Source organism: Suricata suricatta, chromosome 4 (genome assembly GCF_006229205.1).
Source record: "Suricata suricatta isolate VVHF042 chromosome 4, meerkat_22Aug2017_6uvM2_HiC, whole genome shotgun sequence".
NCBI classification, from domain to species: Eukaryota; Metazoa; Chordata; class Mammalia; order Carnivora; family Herpestidae; genus Suricata; species Suricata suricatta.
In genome coordinates, this window is record NC_043703.1 from 87,970,168 (window position 1) to 87,987,078 (window position 16,911).

Here is a 16,911-nt window from a genome sequence, read left to right on the forward strand (position 1 = left end):
ACAACCTCCAGGTAAGGTTATAACCTATGTAGTACTCAGCCAATGAGGAACCAGGGTAGGGAGTTGCATGCTAGGAGATAAAGTCTCTGCTGTAAGTGCCCCGAGTGTGCCTGTCCATCAGACACCTGCTTATGCAAGAACGTTGATTAAAGCCTCCCTTTACTGTGTTCCAAATCTCAGCATCCCTCCATTGATTAGGTCAATGGGCTTATTTCTAACACCTGAGAAAAACCTTGCTGCAGAATTCCAATGTTTAAAACTCAGTTCTTAGTCTTCTTTCACAAAGCTGCTCCATCTCTGACATTTCAGGTTCAATGCCATTCTACTTGCTTTTGTCCTCTCTCTTTCTCTCATCCTCTGCATCTAGTCCATTCTGTTACCCATCATCCTGGTGCAACTATTATCTCTCACCTGGTCCTCTGCAATATCTTCTCAACTCTTGTTCACCTTTAATATAATTGGCAGCCAGACAGTACTTTTAAAACATAAAGATATCATTTTTCTTTATGAACAATGCCCTCTTAGACCACTAGGATTCTTAGGGTTAGAGAACCCAGGTACAGTGAAGAGGAATTGGAACTCATCATAAGCAGGGTCCATAAGAAGCCATTTCTCAGAGACATGAATAGCAGCAACCAAAGATAGTAGCTTCACTCAGGATTGAAGATAGTTGAAAGGTTAAACCCCGAGCAAGGCAGGAGACTGATGAAACAGGAATCCAGGAAGTATCTGCCTAAAAGAGATGGTTCAGAATTTAAGAGTTAAATGCTACCTAAAACAGCATCCAGGAGAAGAGAGAAACTGGGTGCTTAACTTAGTTCCTCCATTTCCAAGCAAGAGACTTTCTTCATTTGTCAATTAAGATGTTTAAGTGAGAAGTAACAGGGATAGCATTTGTAACAGATTCTGATATGGTAGAGGTGGCTTTTAGGCAACAGGTTTGAGCAATGGAAACCTGAACAAGGCAAAAGGGCCTATAGCGACCATCCAGCTAACACAAACAGGATCATTAAACAACCCACCTCAAAAAAGCCATAGGCCCTAACTGACTAGTTACAACCAGGAACAGTTCTCAAGATTACTAAAAAAGGGAAAATTCCATACATCCCCATACTCTCTTCTCTGTCCTTTAACTACAGCCCCTCACCCCTGCCTCAAGGCAGACAATCTCTCCTTTGCTGTCCTACCTGCTGCTCCCTTGCAGTGTGTTCAATAAACTTCTATCTTTTGTTCTGCCTTGGGCAAATTCTTTCGCCACTCAAAGCCACCAAACCCCATCCAATCTGGACATCCACATATGCTCAATTAATGCTTTCAACTTATATGCAGAAGAATCTTGTAATACTACATTACTAGGGTATTCAAAAATGCCAAGAGGTACTGAGAGCAGAGAAAAATGGGGGGAAATATGTTGTTTAGGAGATATTTTATAGAAGAAATAATATGGTTGGGAGAAGACACTTTCTGAAACTTTGGAGAGACAGCTGGACAAAGGATTTTTAGGAAGTTTGGTGATGGGTAGAATGATTCTCTTTTTGGTACCTCTCAAGGTAATTTCCTGTAAAGCTATCCATTGGTTTTGGGGGCTTTTGTCAATTGACTTATGTTCCTTTGGAGGGATACCATGCAGCACCGAACCTTAAGGTAAAATTAAGAAAGCTAAATTCATTCTGTAAGGTTAAAATCAGCAGGAGTGAGAAAGTCACAAAGCAGAGAGACTGGGAAAAGAGATCAGAGTACCCTTTATTAAAGAGCTCTCGGGTGAGGTTCCGTGGCTCTGAGGGAACGAGCCAGGAAAGTCGCAGAGAAGATACAGAAATCTGAGGTCAGAAATAAATGTAAAAGGCCTTTATTGGGAGCGCTCTTGGGCAAGGTTCCCTGGTCGGGACAGGATGGGCCAGGGGGACAAAGATCAAGGCCTTATAAAGGGCAGTAGTTCTGGGGGTGTGTCCAGGGGTAGATGACGTGTTTTCCGAGAAGCTGGCAGCGAGCAGAAAATTCCAAAATGGTAGTCTGTTGGCCATCTTGGTATTGTTCAGTGGGATGGTCTGTTGGCCATCTTGGTGTTGTTTGGCGGGAAAGTCCTGGGATGGCCGTCTGTCGGCCATCTTGGTGTTCCTTTCCCCTAGCCCACCAAACCTATCACATTCCATACACAGAACCAAACTGAGAAGATCTTGTGTCTGTGAAGTAAGACTTTGGTGGTAGTGAGGTGAAGTCGTTCAATATTGTATGATTTGTAATAAGAAATATACATTTGCGTTCAGATAACATAAATTTATTTTGTCATGTTTTTGGAGGGTGAAAGTCTGGGACTGAGGTATTGGCTGGTTGGGATTCTCTCTCTCTCTTTTTAAGTTTTGTTTATTTATTTTTTAAAGTAATCTCTACACCCACCGTAGGGCTCAAACTCACAACTCTGAGGTCAAGAGTCACATGCTCTTCTGACTGAGCCACCGGTCACCCCAGGTTGGGATTTTCTTGAGCCCTCTCTTCCTGGCTTGCAGGTGTGTACTCACTTGCTATGTCCTCATGATGAGGGAACATGGGTCAAGCTGAGGGCAAAATACAGGCTGGCACCTCCCACCACCCCCCACTCAGGTGGAGTATGTGTGATATTCCTTGGACATTCCTGGCTACCCAAGAACAAAGGAAAGGGGTTTGAGTGCTTACCATGGTAATGTGGGAAACTAAGGCAAATGAAAAATTAAATTCCCTTACTGGCTATAGCCCACTAAGAATTCCTTGAAACTGACAGAATGACCTTCCTCCAGGAGCTCAGCTTCCTGGATGATGATGCTTTGCAAGGGGCAAAAGAGAACCTTAGCTTAACATTATTCCTTGAGAATCCTGTAAGTCTACTTCCTTTGCCCCAAGATATATGCCTGCAATCATACTCCAAGCTAACGGCCTTCCCAATATACATCTAAAGGGTCTCATGACTGAGGTCTTATTAAATGGTAATAAATGATGTTTCCCTAGAAAGAGCTACCTCCTCAAGGTCCTGGAAGCCTTGCTTCCAAAATTCCTTAGAAACTTACTCTATTCCTGACCCCCTCCCAATCTGAGGAGCAGGTCATGACCTCAGTGCAACTCTCCTTCCCACGGGTCCTGGGATTTAATAAAATCATCTTTTTGCACCAAAGATATCTTCAAGAATTCTTTCTTGGCCATTGGCTCCAGACCCTATGAACCCCCATTAGCCCAAAACTTCATCACTCATATGGCCTTTTCTGTGTGTATGCATCTTGGTATCTCTTCTATTTCTTAAATGATATGATAGGATTATTTTTAAAAAAGAAAAGAAAAGAATTACATGTTTAGTTTTCATCACTATTCCTGGTACAGAACTCCTAAAATCCTTGGAATTTCCTAAGGGATGAGAACAATAAAGTGTCGTTTATTATATTAATGAAGTGGATTTTGGAAAATATGGTGGAGCATGGGTGGGGAGGGGGGAAAAATGTGTGATTAAAGGGTTGGAATTTTCAGTCCCTTCATCCCCACTTCAATATCTGGGAAGGTGAGAGGGGCTGGAGATTAAGTTCAATCTCCAGGGTCAATCAATGGCTAAGTAATGCAGCCATAGGAACCCAAAAGGAGGGGGTTGGGAGAGCTTTCAGGTTGGTGGAGATTCATGGATAGCAGTGTGTCTAGAGAGAGCACAGAAGCTCTATACCCTGTCCCCATATCTCACCCTATGAGTCTTTTCCATCTGGCTATGCCTGAGTTATATCCTTTTACAACAAACAAGTATTCTAGCCAGTAAAATGTTTCTTTGAGTTCTATGTGCCATTCTAGCAAATTAATTGACCCCAAGGATTCAGATCCTCAGATTTATAGTCTGTCAGAAGCACAGATGACAACCTGGTCTTGTGATTGGTGTCTGAAGTGTGGTGGGGGCAATCCTGTAGGACTGAGCCCTTAATTTGAGATCTAATGCTGTCACCAGGTACATAGTGTCAGAATTGAGTTAAATTGAGGACATTCAACTGATGTCACAGAATTGCCTATATGGAAAAGAAAAAAAAACCCAACAATATGAGGACTGGCATCAGAATTGTAGAGGCATTCACATCTCTCCTGGCTCTGGGAGCATGACAGGGAATATCTTGCACTGTTCCTATTCAGTCTCACTTAAGTCTAAGTGCAGTAAGCTTTTTCCCCATACCCGCACCACCTCCCCTACTGTTGTACGCCAAGCTTTGAAAGGAATTTTCATCCATATGGGAACTGATGGGAACTGGATGAGGACTGAACAAACCTGAGGCTTATGTGGGTATCATTTCTGTGGAGCTGTTGCCAGGCAACATGCTGGCCTCCAGTGAGGGAGAATCTTCCAGGATACTAATGTGGACACTGGGTTTTATCAGCTCTGGTGACATGGTCAGGGCAGATGGGGTCAGGGCATTCCCATACTTCCTTACACTATAATATATTTTTGTTGTTGGTGTGTGCTAGACAAAATGAAAAGGGCTCTATTTTTTTTTTTTTGTAAGGATACGGTGTTAGAGTACATTATTGCTCTGTTTTATATTCCAACTCTGCCAATAACAGAGAGGAGACAAGCATTCTCATATCCTCTTTCCCAAATTTAAAGTTCAGGAACTACCTAGGTCTCTGGGTCTGGATCCATCCTTGCTCACAGTGTCTTGCATTCTTGTGACCTCAACCACTCAGGCACTGGTAGAGAGCAACAAAATCCTAATGCCCAAAGTCTGACTGCCCAGTCACTGACTTCCCAAGTCATAAGTATCCATTAATTAATCCACTTATTCTTTCCATAAACATTTATTGATATATTTGGGGGTACAGGGAAAAAGACCCCATCTTTGCTCTCCAGTTGTTTTCAGACTAGCAAAAAAAAAAATGTGTCACAGGTGCTGTGATAGAAATATCCACAGGGCTGCCTGCATGGGACATGAACAATGAAAGCTTATCCTGGGACCTGGCACTGGGGACCCAATGTGAGTCTTGCTGGGTGAGGTTGTAGGAATTCTTCATGCTCTCATTGATTCAAGATATATGTATCAAACACCCATAAGGTGCCAGACTCTGATCTGGGCTCTGAGGACTCAGTCATAATGAAGCAGCCAAGGTCACTGCATGGAGCTTACATTCTAGTTGTGTGAAGGTGAAGGCAGGAGGAGAAGGCAGGGGATGCAGAGGAGACATTATAAACAAGTTAGCAATGAGGAAGCCATTTATTTCAGGGGTTTTATTGAGTAGCTCCTATGTGTCAGGCGGGGTGTTAGGGTGGGGTTATAAAGACACATGAGTCATAGACCCTGTTCCAAAGGGCATTTCAGGCAGGGGGAAGAGCCTGTAGGAAGGCATAGAGCAAATGATGGGGCTGTGTTGAGGGAAAATCAAGTCATTCAGTAGAGATGGGGCAAAGGGAGTGGTTGGTAATAGAGGGAGTTCCTTCTTCTGGTTATGAAGCTCATCCCTTGGGCAACCTCGGGCAAAGAGTCCTTTCTAGAAACTTCATATAAAACCTGTCAAAGTATTTATTGAATATAGGAATAAACTGTATGTACTAGGTGTATATAAAAACATCATTCAATTTGTCTAAGGTGTGGTTCTCCTTGTCTGAAATACTGATCAAGAATGAGTTTTTGATATTCCAAATTCAATTTCTTCCTTCCTTTCTCTCTTTTCTTTCTTCCTCTTCTTTCTTTCTTTCTTTCTTTCTTTCTTTCTTTCTTTCTTTCTTTCTTTCTTCCTTCCTTCCTTCCTTCCTTCCTTCCTTCCTTCCTTCCTTCTTTCTTTATTTCTTTCCTTCTTTTCTTTCTTTCTTTCTGTCCTCCCTCCCTCCCTCCCTTCCTTCCTCCCTTCTTTCCTTCCTTCCTTCCCTTCTCCTATTCCTAGGAACTGGTAAAAATAAAAGCAAATGTTGGATTGAAAGCATCAACATGAATCTACAAACTATGATCTGCCTCTAAGGCGTGCTAGGAAACTAATTGGTTACTGTTTGCAAAATGCCAGGACATTCTTGAATAAAAGGCCCTATATAAGTTCAAAGTATTTGTAATTATTGTGATTATTACTATAACTTGTAAGACTTAGCCATAAATCTTTTCATAAGAGGATGAAGTCAACACTTTTAAAGAGAGGAAGCAGGACAGGGACTCTATATATAGCATTGCGGACTGACTTGCCTCTAAGGACAAGAGGTAACAGAAGACAGGTGAGTATAAGATGGACTGGGGGAACTTACTTTCAGGCTTCTTTAGAATGAAAGATCCAGTCATGGTGATCAATTTGTAATGATGGTGTCTTTGCTACTAAGTAAACAAAAGAATTTGGAGTAGGATAAAAACTTAAGGACCTTGCAAGGAAAGCCCAAGTTATAAAAAATTATGTAGATGATGGGATGATTTTTTTCTGTTCATTATTATTCTTATAAAAATATAGATTTCTGTTAATGCAAGTATATAGTTACTTTTGGATTTGTGAGCATTTGCAAAACAAAGAACAGAAATAAATGTACATTTAGCAGAAGCTGTGATAGGCTCAATAGGATGTCTGTGCTGTGAATTCAAAGCCAAAGGATTGACTGGTGTCTGGGTGGCTCTTGACCACAGCTCAGCTCATGATCTCATGGTTTGTGAGATCCAGCCCTGAGATGGGGCCTGTGCTGACAGCATGGAGCCTGCTTGGGATTCTCTCTCTCCCTCTGTCTCTGCCTCCCCCCATCTTTAAAAATAAAAAAATAAAAATTAAACAACAACAACACAGCCAAAAGATGGAGGTATTGGTATTTTGCCAGGTAGCAATCTCTCCCGCACCATCACATTCCTGACAAGGCCCATTATCCTCATACACCTTACATAATGGCTCTATAATAGAATCCTATTTTCTCTGGAAGCCTTGAAGGAGCTAACGTCAACATGGTTAGCAGCTTAAGCCTGGCTGAGTAAAAGGAGAGACAAGCCTAAAGCAGATTAACAGAGGCCATGGCCTCTTTTGTTTGATCTTTGTTCGGAAAGGAATATTCTAGGGATAGCTCCCAAGACCAGGAAAGGAGCCTTTCTGGAGTTCTCAGCTCTGGAAAGACTTTGCCCAGATGGGCAAAATGAGGACAATAGGGCACAGATGCCCACAGAGAGAGAAGAAAGGATTTGCCTGGATTTGCCTGCAGAGAGTGAAGAGATGCCATCACACCTCCAAGCTCTTTGGGGCTGGTAAACTGTTCACAATTCAAATTCAGGAAATATGCATATCCACAGACCATGCAATTCTGCAAAAAGTGAGTTCAGAAAGAGCCTTAAATTTTACTCTAAAAGCTAGGTTTTTCTCAAGAAAACATGATCATAGTAGCAGAAACATTTGATATTTGTGACTGTCATCACTATTCTTTTAATTTAGGCCTGTTGGTGGATAGCCATCTGCAGGGCAATGGGTTGGGGTGTCACTGTGAGGAGGAAGGGAAAAGACAGGGCAGCAAGAGTGTGTATGACTAAAATGAGATGCTACTGGAAAGGCCTATCAGCCCGTTTGGAACAAGGAAAGGGAAGGACAAGTTAGCAGTAAAAGCAGGGCAACAACACAGTGCGGAGTATGAGACTTATCTAACATGCATGTGTAGAGCAGTCCTCAATTTCTCTAGCATCAAATGTGGGGGACCATGATGAGGCAGGGTCAGCCTCCTCCCCAGCACCTCAGCGTGCTAAAACAACACATTTTCCAGGCTGGCTGGAAGGCTCTAAGGACATGTAGTGGCTATGGTTTAAGGTTTCTGGTGAAGACCTGGGAGAGCATTCATGGAAAAGGAACATGAGTTCTGTGGTGAGAGAACTACAAAGACCTTTATTTCCATCTTTTCCAGAAAAATTGCTTAAGGGAGGAAGATATGGTCTATTATGCCTTATAAATTTAACCAATGCTTTGGGAATTACAAAGCATTCAGCAGAGGGAAGGTGGGTAGAGGCCACCAGGAACTTGAACTGGCCCCAAGGGATGCTCTGGTTGTTTGTTTTCAGCGTGTCCATCAGGCTGCTCATCCAGTTTGTTGACACCTGTGCTGTTTGTCACTGTTTTGCTCTTCAGGAAGGAAGAAGAGAGATGCCACCAGAGATACTGTGCTTGGCATTAATTATGAGCACTGTGCTGTCTTTTCTTGACATTCTAATAATAGTTTTCAGTGCAGGGAGCCCCAAGTATTAAAAGATTAGCCCTAAGTAACCAATGGATACTCCTTAAGCACACTCCAGCAATGACTTCTAAACAGTCCCTTCTAAAACACAGAGTGCTTTTCAGCATCTGTAAGATTAAGTCACAGAGTTTGAGTTACTTTAATATGCTATGTTTATTGCCATTGTCACTTGTTGCCCTTTCCTGATGCAATTAAAACATAATAAAAGTAACTTTGTATTTCTAAATAATTAACATGCATAATTACATAGACTCTTCATTCAAGCGCTTGCTCAACAGAGCTTTAGTTCCATTCTTGGAATGTGAGGTAGCTTTCATGTTGCAATGAAAACTAACTCCTTTTCCAGTTGGGTTTCCAAGAAAAACAGCAGTTCCCTGGAAAAGCGGCAGCTAGAGCAAAATGCCCTTGGTTGGCATCTGGACTCCAGCAGTACTTTTTTCCTGCAATGTTCTTTCCAAAAAGTCAGTGAGAAGCCTCTGTGAAGATAAACTTTCATGACACTGTATGAATCCACTTAAGTGGATCTTTCTCCATTCTTTTTACTGGCACTCAGTGTCCTCTCTCATTCAATCTCAGGGGCTCAGTGGATACATAATAAACGATTCCTGTTGGGTGTTTGAACCTGAGAATTTTTGCAGACCCAGCTAAAATTCCACATTCCTATATCTTTCTGGTGTTGGGACTAAACATGGCATTTTCTGCTCAACTGAGGGAAATCAGGTACACCATCTTAGTTGTGGGGAAGAAAAACAAAACAAAACAAATGGCCATGTCTGAGGAGCATACAATTGCTTGGTATAATTGACTTAATTCAAATGACTTTCTTAATACCTCTCCTTTATCTTGAGACATAATCTCTTCCTGGGTGTTTGGAAGGAAACACCCATAAAAGTAACCTCAAGGGATGCCTGGGTGGCTCAGTTGGTTGAGTGTCTGACTTTGGCTCAGGTCATGATCTCATGGTTTGTGAATTCAAGTCCCACATTGACTTGCTGGTGTCATCTTAAAGACTGCTTTGGATCCTCTGTCTCTGTCTCTGTCTCTGTCTCTCTCTCTCTCTCTCTCTCTCTCTGCTCCTACCCTGCTTATACTATCTCAAAAATAAATAAAACATTAAAAAAAGAATAACCTCAAAACAAAAGAGATGAGTGCTGTATTTATATGCACACTCCTACTTATAATGATAGGAATAATTTTAAATGATAGGTAACCAGGCTCAGTTGACTTAGGGAGAGGATGAGGAACATCCTGCAGTGGGAGGGGCTGGTGGGAGGTCGAGGCTTTGGGGGCAGAAGCCAGCTCCTCCAGCATTGCGTGGAGTCAACTATCCTGGGTGGCATTTTCCCAATTATTAGGCAGCTAGTGGGAGAACCAGGGCTCTTTGCACATGTGGAAGGTGGTTACAGAAATCGTTGGGATGAGAAAGAGAGAAAGTGGGTGAGTGCAAGTGCTTGATGCTGACTGTATATCACTTCTCCCAGCTAGTGAGCACCTTATGAGTACAATTCCGGCCCCTTGAAGTCTGACCTGTCTTCATGGGAATTTGACTTTGCTGGTGGAATCAACCTGGGTCTCTGTCTCCCCAGGTTCTGGCTCAGGTTTTCTCCTGCACAGGAGCTTTGCAGAAGCGGAATGGGGAGCATGGCTTAAGGTGGCCAAAGGGGTCTGAGATTCTCAGGCAGGGGGATTAGAGCAGTGAGAAAGGTCTACCAATTCCTTCCTCCAACCAAAGCAGAGTATGTTTCAAGACACTGAAGGAACTATAACCTTTCCTCTATACCAAACAAAAAAGAACCCAAATGAAGAGAAACACTAATATAAAATTCCCCTTTTCACATTATCTTTTGATACTGAAAGGGCTACAACTGAGAGAAGGCACACGCATCAAACATTTGTTCTCCAGCATCTGAATTCAGCTCACTATGTTTCTCAGTGTTGAGAATCAAAGTTCTTGGCTTCTTGAAATAATTATTATCCAGTAACTTGGTGGTATGGTGAGTCCCTGTGGACCAAGCAGGAGCATCAGCATTTTTAAACTAATTAAAAGGATGGATGGAGTACACATCTTCCTTTCACTTTTCTTATTATGATTCAAATAATTAATTTTCTTAGTTCAGATGTGGGGAAACTTATTCCTTTTTTTTAACCTCTTTCCATAGAAATATTACTTATGTTATGGTGACAATCGGTGCTTTCACATCTTTGAGTTAATTTCTATTCTAAACTCATTTTAGGACCTGTAGAGCCAGCTCATCAATATGTCTGTGCGGTGGCTGCTTGTGGGTCTCCTGGCCCTTACTGGTGAGTAAGAGTCTCCCACATGACTTTGGAGATGGGAAGAGTAAGCACAGGAACAGAAAGATATTTCTGATAGTTGAAACTGCAGTAGAAAATACTGTTTTTTTCCTAAGCTGTCCAACAAATACTGGACTTAATAACAGGCACTGAAAAATAGCTTCTTTCCAGATAAACCACAAAAGAAGGGGGGATCTCCAGAATGTAGGCGGGCTTAAAACAGCATTGCTGGAAGTTGGACTTCAAATACACATCATTGATAAGTACTCATTAGGTACTGTAGAAGGATTGAGATGGCTTCCTGTAATAAGACTAAATCAATTTCAAATAGAAAACTAGCCTGAAGGAGATCAAGGACATGTGTCTAAGCTAACCACTGAGGCTGACATAGTTGCTATGCTTGAATTTCAGATTTGGTCTTAAGGTTTTTTGCAGCTGGGGCAAAGGGAAAAGTGGATGTTTTTTGATTAATAAAAGGAGGAAACATGGTTTCTCAGGAGAAGCAAACTTTTTCCTGATTGTAAATTCTGATTATTTCTCAGATAGGGTCTTACATTCATTCATTTGTTGATTGATCCATGTATTTAACAAGTATTTTTAAATTTCAACAAGATATTTTGGGAATATAAGAAACTTTAAGGAGCATTTAATGTGACTAGGGAGTGGCTATGGGGCAGGGAGCAATGAATGACATAGCCAATTACAATATTTAGGGTATTGTCACCAATTAGAAATATAAAAATGTACTGATTAAAAAATAAAAAAAAGGACACATCAGCTTATTTAGTTCTCAGTATACTTATAAAAGATGAGGTCTCTTCATGCCCATATTTCTTTCAGATTATTTATCAAAAGTTTGTAAAGTAGATGTACTCCAAAATATTAATATTTTCAGATATCAACCACAAGAAGCTCATAGTAAAAAAACAGAACCTTAAAAGACATTTATATAAATATACAATACACATATAATGATGTGTAGTAGATTTATTTCCAAAGATTTGCAAATTATGAAGATTTGATGATATGAGCAAAGAATAAAGTAAATTAAAAAAGAGCATTCTAATGAGAATTCCTTACAGGCTTATCATATTGAGATGATTCTCTCAATGAGCAAATTCTTGCCCCTATAGATATCTTGTTACTGGTTCACCCTTCTTCTGGCGTGAATGATGAATACTAGGGAATTCCCTTCTCTTCAGTGGCCTTTGTGAAAAACCTCCCCTTCCTAGAATGATAGCAATGTAAAAAGAGAGAGAGAAAGAAAGGCAAACAGAGAAAGGGAAGAAGTGGAAAGAGGGAGCCCAACATGGAGACCTGGTCCTGTGCCCCACTACCTGTCCTCCTCTCTTAGCTGTCTTAGGCACCCACCTAGATGAGCACACCATCTAGAAGACCAGGGAAAGCCAGCTCCAAGTCCCAGTGGCTTTACTTTGGGTCTGGGTTGAGATCCTAGGGAAGCCCAGGATTTATACATGTTTCTCTAGAACAACCATAAATATCTCACCAGACCAGCCAGTCAGGAATATTTGAGGGTGAAGCACGGAGGGTTCTCCTAAGATATAGGATGAGGACCAGTTACAGGGAACAGATCATCTGGTTTGAGTCCAAGACACCAACTCAACAACACTGGACAGCCCAGGGCTCTGTGAGGAGTATCCAACAGTTCCTTATGCCTGCAGGATAAGAGGTGACAATTTTGTATCAAGGAGGTCTCTAAGATAATTTCCTAATCACTGTACTGCAAATTTCAAAAGTGTTTTGATTCAGAATGAAGTTCCTGTTGTAACTGATTTATTAAAAAAAAATTTTTTAGTGTTTATTTATTTTTGAGAGAGAAAGAGACAGAACATGAGTAGGGGAGGGGCAGACAAAAAACAAGATGCAGAATCTGAAGCTGGCTCCAGGCTCTGACCTGTCAGCACAGAGCCCGATGCGGGACTCAAACTCATGAACCGTGAGATAATGACCTGAGCCGAAGTTGGATGCTTAGCCGACTGAGCTATCCAGGCACCCCATTGTTGTAACTGACTTAAAGTTCTTTTTATTAATGGTGCTTCGTTCATAAACAAATGACCAAAATGAGTCTAGTTCAATGCCTTACATTGAAATTTTCTCAATTTGTAGATTCATCTGAAAGCAGCAACTGGGGATGCTATGGAAATATCCGAAACTTCAATACCCCTGGGGCATCTTGTGGGATTGGAAAACGTCAAGGCCTGAATTACTGTGGTATTTATAATCTCATTGTCCACCTCACTCTCCACTTCTCTTTGTCTCAGAAGGTGCTTCCTTTTGGCAAGGTGACTTTGACAGAATTTTGTCCCTTCCCTTGGTATCTCACACCCATGTCTCCCTGTCCTTCCCCACAAATTTTGTTCCTCTCAACATATTCTTTTGGCTCCCACTATTTTCCACAGCCCCACACTAACAAGTGGTCAGAAGAGCACTAGACATGGAGTCCAAAGACCTTGTGTGAGTGTGTGCTCTGGTTCTTCATCCAGTCATTTAGCTCGCCTCCATCTCCACTGAAAGGACTTTAATGTACTTACTTTACAGTTTTGTTGTAAACACTGGTCAGTAGAATGTAGATGAGAGTCCTTTTGAAACCACAAAAATTCTTACAAGGTAAGCAGGCCAGCCAGGTAAATCAGTATTAGTTTTCATTTTGCCCCACATCCTTTTTATTCTACAATGTTTTAAACTCATGCAGTTTCTGGATGTCACTTTAAGGACCAAAGGTGGGCAAGACTGAGCAAACCTGTCAGGGAAACACTCCAATGACTTCTTAGAGGGGGTGAGGGATTCTCTCTTTCATGTCTGGTGCCTGTCGTAGCTCACGGATAGGCATATGATGGGGCCAGTGTGCCTGTGCCTAGGAAATTGTCTTGTGTGGGCCAGAGCAGCCCCTGAGAGCCCAGCAAGAGGCACTAGAAGCCACAAAGGGCCCTACCTTAGTGGATGCCAACTCAAGCTCAAAGAAGAATCATATTTTCAGGTCCTCTAGGGATTTTAGACTGAAACATGGGCTTCTTGTTCCTAGACCCCTGCCCGGATCCTTGGAGTATGATTTCTGTCCTCTAGAGCTCTCATGTCAGCATAAGTCACACAAGCCACATCCTTCCTCTGTGTTTGTTTTAGGAGTTCGTGCTTCTGAAAGGCTGGCTGAAATAGACATGCCGTACCTCCTGAGATATCAGCCTGTGATTCGTACTGTTGGCCAAAAGTACTGCATGGATCCTGCAGTGATCGCTGGTGTCTTGTCCAGGGGGTCTCACGGTGGCAACGTTATGGTGGGCACCGGGGGCGATGGAATCGGGGTTGTGCAGGTAACCCTCTGTCAGTTATGACATGGTTGTTGTGCTGCATGGCATGCTGCTAAGGGGACACCTTCACATTTGTTATTGTGGAAACCCTGGAGCGCAGCTCTTTGGAACACAGTGAAAGGCGCTCCCTGGCACTGCGAGAGCCACAGCTCCGCCTGATGCAGGTAGCAACATCACTGCTTCGTTTTGAGCCATGGTTTCTTTTGAAAATCAACTATGCTATGTTTCTAGGATATCATCTGTGGTCCCCTATTCTGGATCTTTGTTATTTTGTAACCACATGATCTCATTTAATCTCCCTAGGCCTCAGTTTCCTCACCTACAGGATGCCATCATCATAGAATTGTTATGAAGACTCAATGCAATAATGGGAAAATGTGCTTAGGATCTGGCAGATCCTCAGCAAATATTGAATTCCTTTTCCTCTTATTCCTTCTACACAATTCCTAGTTCTGAAGATCCAGTTTTATTTTTGCACTAATTCTGCCTGGTCTCAACTTGTCTCACAGAAACTCCCAGGGAACTGGTCATTAACCCCACTGTTGAATTAATTGTGTCCCGGGGAATCAATGATGGCAAGGAGACAATGGCACTGTGATTTTTTTTCTATTGCATTTGACATTGTTGTAATTGTTGAGAAGCCTTTAAGTATGGTGGTCATCTTTCTACTTTTTAGGAGCATGTGATCTCCTTATTGATCTTTAAACTGGCTTCCTATTACTATATAGAATGACACTTTGCAATTTAAAAAAGTACTTTCAAATGCTTTATCTTATTTTGATTTAGGGACCTATCCAATAATCTAATGAGGATGGGGGGAGGGGAAGGCATGCAATCCATCCTTTCCAAGTGAAGAAGGATGGAATCATTGTTGCAGAGTCACATGCCAGTTGGAAAATCCAGAAATGGCACCAATACCAACATGGACGATGTTAGGGTCAGTATAATTTCCAATGCTCTGCTCTGCCTCCACTGTGAAATCTTGTCCTTGGGAAAAGGATGAGTCAGTCCATCTACTTTGAAGATGAAGGAATTGTCCTGAGTCAGACATTTCTCCTAAATATGTTGAAACTTATGTGGAATGGTAACCAAAGATGTATAAGAAAAATTAAAAGTACTTTTAGACTTTCAGATTACCTGGAAGGAGAATTACAAGTAGAGATAGAAAATGTCTTTTCTGACCTGTTTGGAGGGCTTGCATTTGCAGCATTGAAGGAAGGCATCAGACTGGGATGTCCACTATCTCTGTCACTTTAGGTTTTCAATTCTGCCTCTCACCATTACAATGAAGCAGTTGAAAATGTCTGCTCATCCTTCAGTTGCCCAAACCTTATAGCTTTACTTTTTCTCCCCCAGGAGATTAAAGGTAGCATTAGCTCTTCCAGAGGAGGAGAGTAAAAGAAGGGAAATGAAAAAGCAACACTGATCCCATGAAGTCCTGTCACCCTTCCAAATGGCTTACTTAACTTTTTTTCCTCTGCCTCTCTCTAGGATCCTGGCCTTTATGTTCCCACATCCAGGATTAGTGAGTCCCAGGTTTCTCAGATAATCGAGGTCCTGACTGTTAGAATCAAAGAAATCCAGACCAGGTTTCCAACCTGGACCCCTGACCAGTACCTGAGAGGTAAGTGTAACCCAGGGTTGGTGGTTTCACAACATGGAATTAAGAAGAACAAATACAAGACATTATACAAGATTCCCCCAAACTTCAGTTGTCTCCCATTTAGCAATTCGGAAAGATAATCTAAGCTAGCTGTTAAGACCCTACAGTGAGGGGCTTGTAGGGTCAGCATTAACCCATCTCACAAACTCCAGGTGGACTCTGTGCCTATGCTGGGGGTCCTGGCTACATCAGAAGCAACCAGGACCTGAACTGTGATTTCTGCAATGATGTCCTTGCACGAGCCAAATACTTCAAGAGACATGGCTTCTAATGCTTCACAGCAAAAAGGAAGCCTCAAGTGTCACACAGATAAAACTAGCCAATGGAGCTTGTAACTATGAATCTGAATTTGACCTGAAGGTCATCAAAACAACATGAATCACATTAAACAAAGAGTTGTCTGCATTTTGTGGTGTGGTGTGTATGTAAATTAGGGGTTGTGTCTCCTTAAAGGTATTTGCATGGAAGTTAGCTGTAATGTGGATTTCCACAAAATGAATCCTATACTTCATTGACTAGCATTGCCAGATTTAGCAAATAAAAACACAGAAAACCAAGTTAAATTTGAATTCTGGGTAAGTGATGATTGATTTTTTAGTATAAGTCCCATGCAATATTTAGAACACATTTACTCTAAAAAATTATTCCTAGTTTATCTGAAATTCAAATTTAACTGGGCATGTGGTATTCTATGTGGCAACTCTTATCACTGATTTCTTTGATAAAAATCATACATAGTTTTACATTTTAATTGAGGGGCGCCTAGGTGGCTCAGTTGGTTAAGCGTCTGACTTCAATTCAGGTCATGATCTCACAGCTTGTGAGTTCAAGCCCTGCATCAGGCTCTGTGCTGATGGCTCAGAACCTGAAGCCTGCTTCAGTTTCTGTGTCTCCCTCTCTCTCTGCCCCCCTCACTTGCACTCTCTCTTAAAAATAAATAAACATTAAAAAATAAATTTTAATTGAAAAGTTTCAATGAGAAAAGGGGTGGGATGGTGGCCAGCCCCATCTGTTGGGTGGAAAAGTTTCAGGAGAATTGCTCCTTAGCAGCATTAACTTAACCCTAGGACAGGCTCTTTGTCATTTAATTTTACTTCTTCCTTTCCTTTCCTGGACCACACAACCTTCTCCTGCACCCATACTCCCCCAACTCAGCTACATTATTCCCTATTTGGGGCACTTAAGACTGACAGAGCCAGGCCGTAGGATAGTGATTCATCAGTCAGAACTGCGCTCAAGGACATTGACCAGCACTATACTGGTAAATTATTTAATTCAAAGGGTTGTGTTCTATAAGCGTAATTAAATGTCCCATCCTTCCAGCTGCATGATGTCAACACTCTGCAGAGTGTTTTTCTGGAACAACTGTCATCATGTCAAGCAGAAGTATTTTTTTTCTTAAGCAACAACTGTGTGCTTAGCCCAACTAAATCATAGAATACAGTTGGGGATAACAGTCAACTGCACAT

At 41.8% G+C, this 16,911-nt stretch overlaps 1 protein-coding gene across 1 annotated transcript; it reads left to right on the top strand.

Moving 5' to 3' along the window:
* Positions 1-10,390: 10,390 nt before the first annotated feature.
* LYG1 (lysozyme g1) lies at positions 10,391-15,847 on the top strand. The gene is made up of 5 exons (XM_029936207.1): positions 10,391-10,459; positions 12,581-12,685; positions 13,595-13,782; positions 15,271-15,403; positions 15,595-15,847. The coding sequence occupies exons 1-5, from the start codon at positions 10,417-10,419 to the stop codon at positions 15,711-15,713; spliced, it is 588 nt and encodes a 195-aa protein (XP_029792067.1). The 5' UTR covers positions 10,391-10,416; the 3' UTR covers positions 15,714-15,847.
* Positions 15,848-16,911: the final 1,064 nt, after the last annotated feature.

Coding starts and splice junctions, on each gene's coding strand:
- LYG1 (XM_029936207.1), top strand. CDS start 10,417: ATGTCTGTGCGGTGGCTGCTTGTGGGTCTCCTGGCCCTTACTG. Junction 12,686..13,594: donor TCAAGGCCTGAATTACTGTG/GTATTTATAATC, acceptor TGTTTGTTTTAG/GAGTTCGTGCTTCTGAAAGG. Junction 15,404..15,594: donor CCCTGACCAGTACCTGAGAG/GTAAGTGTAACC, acceptor CACAAACTCCAG/GTGGACTCTGTGCCTATGCT.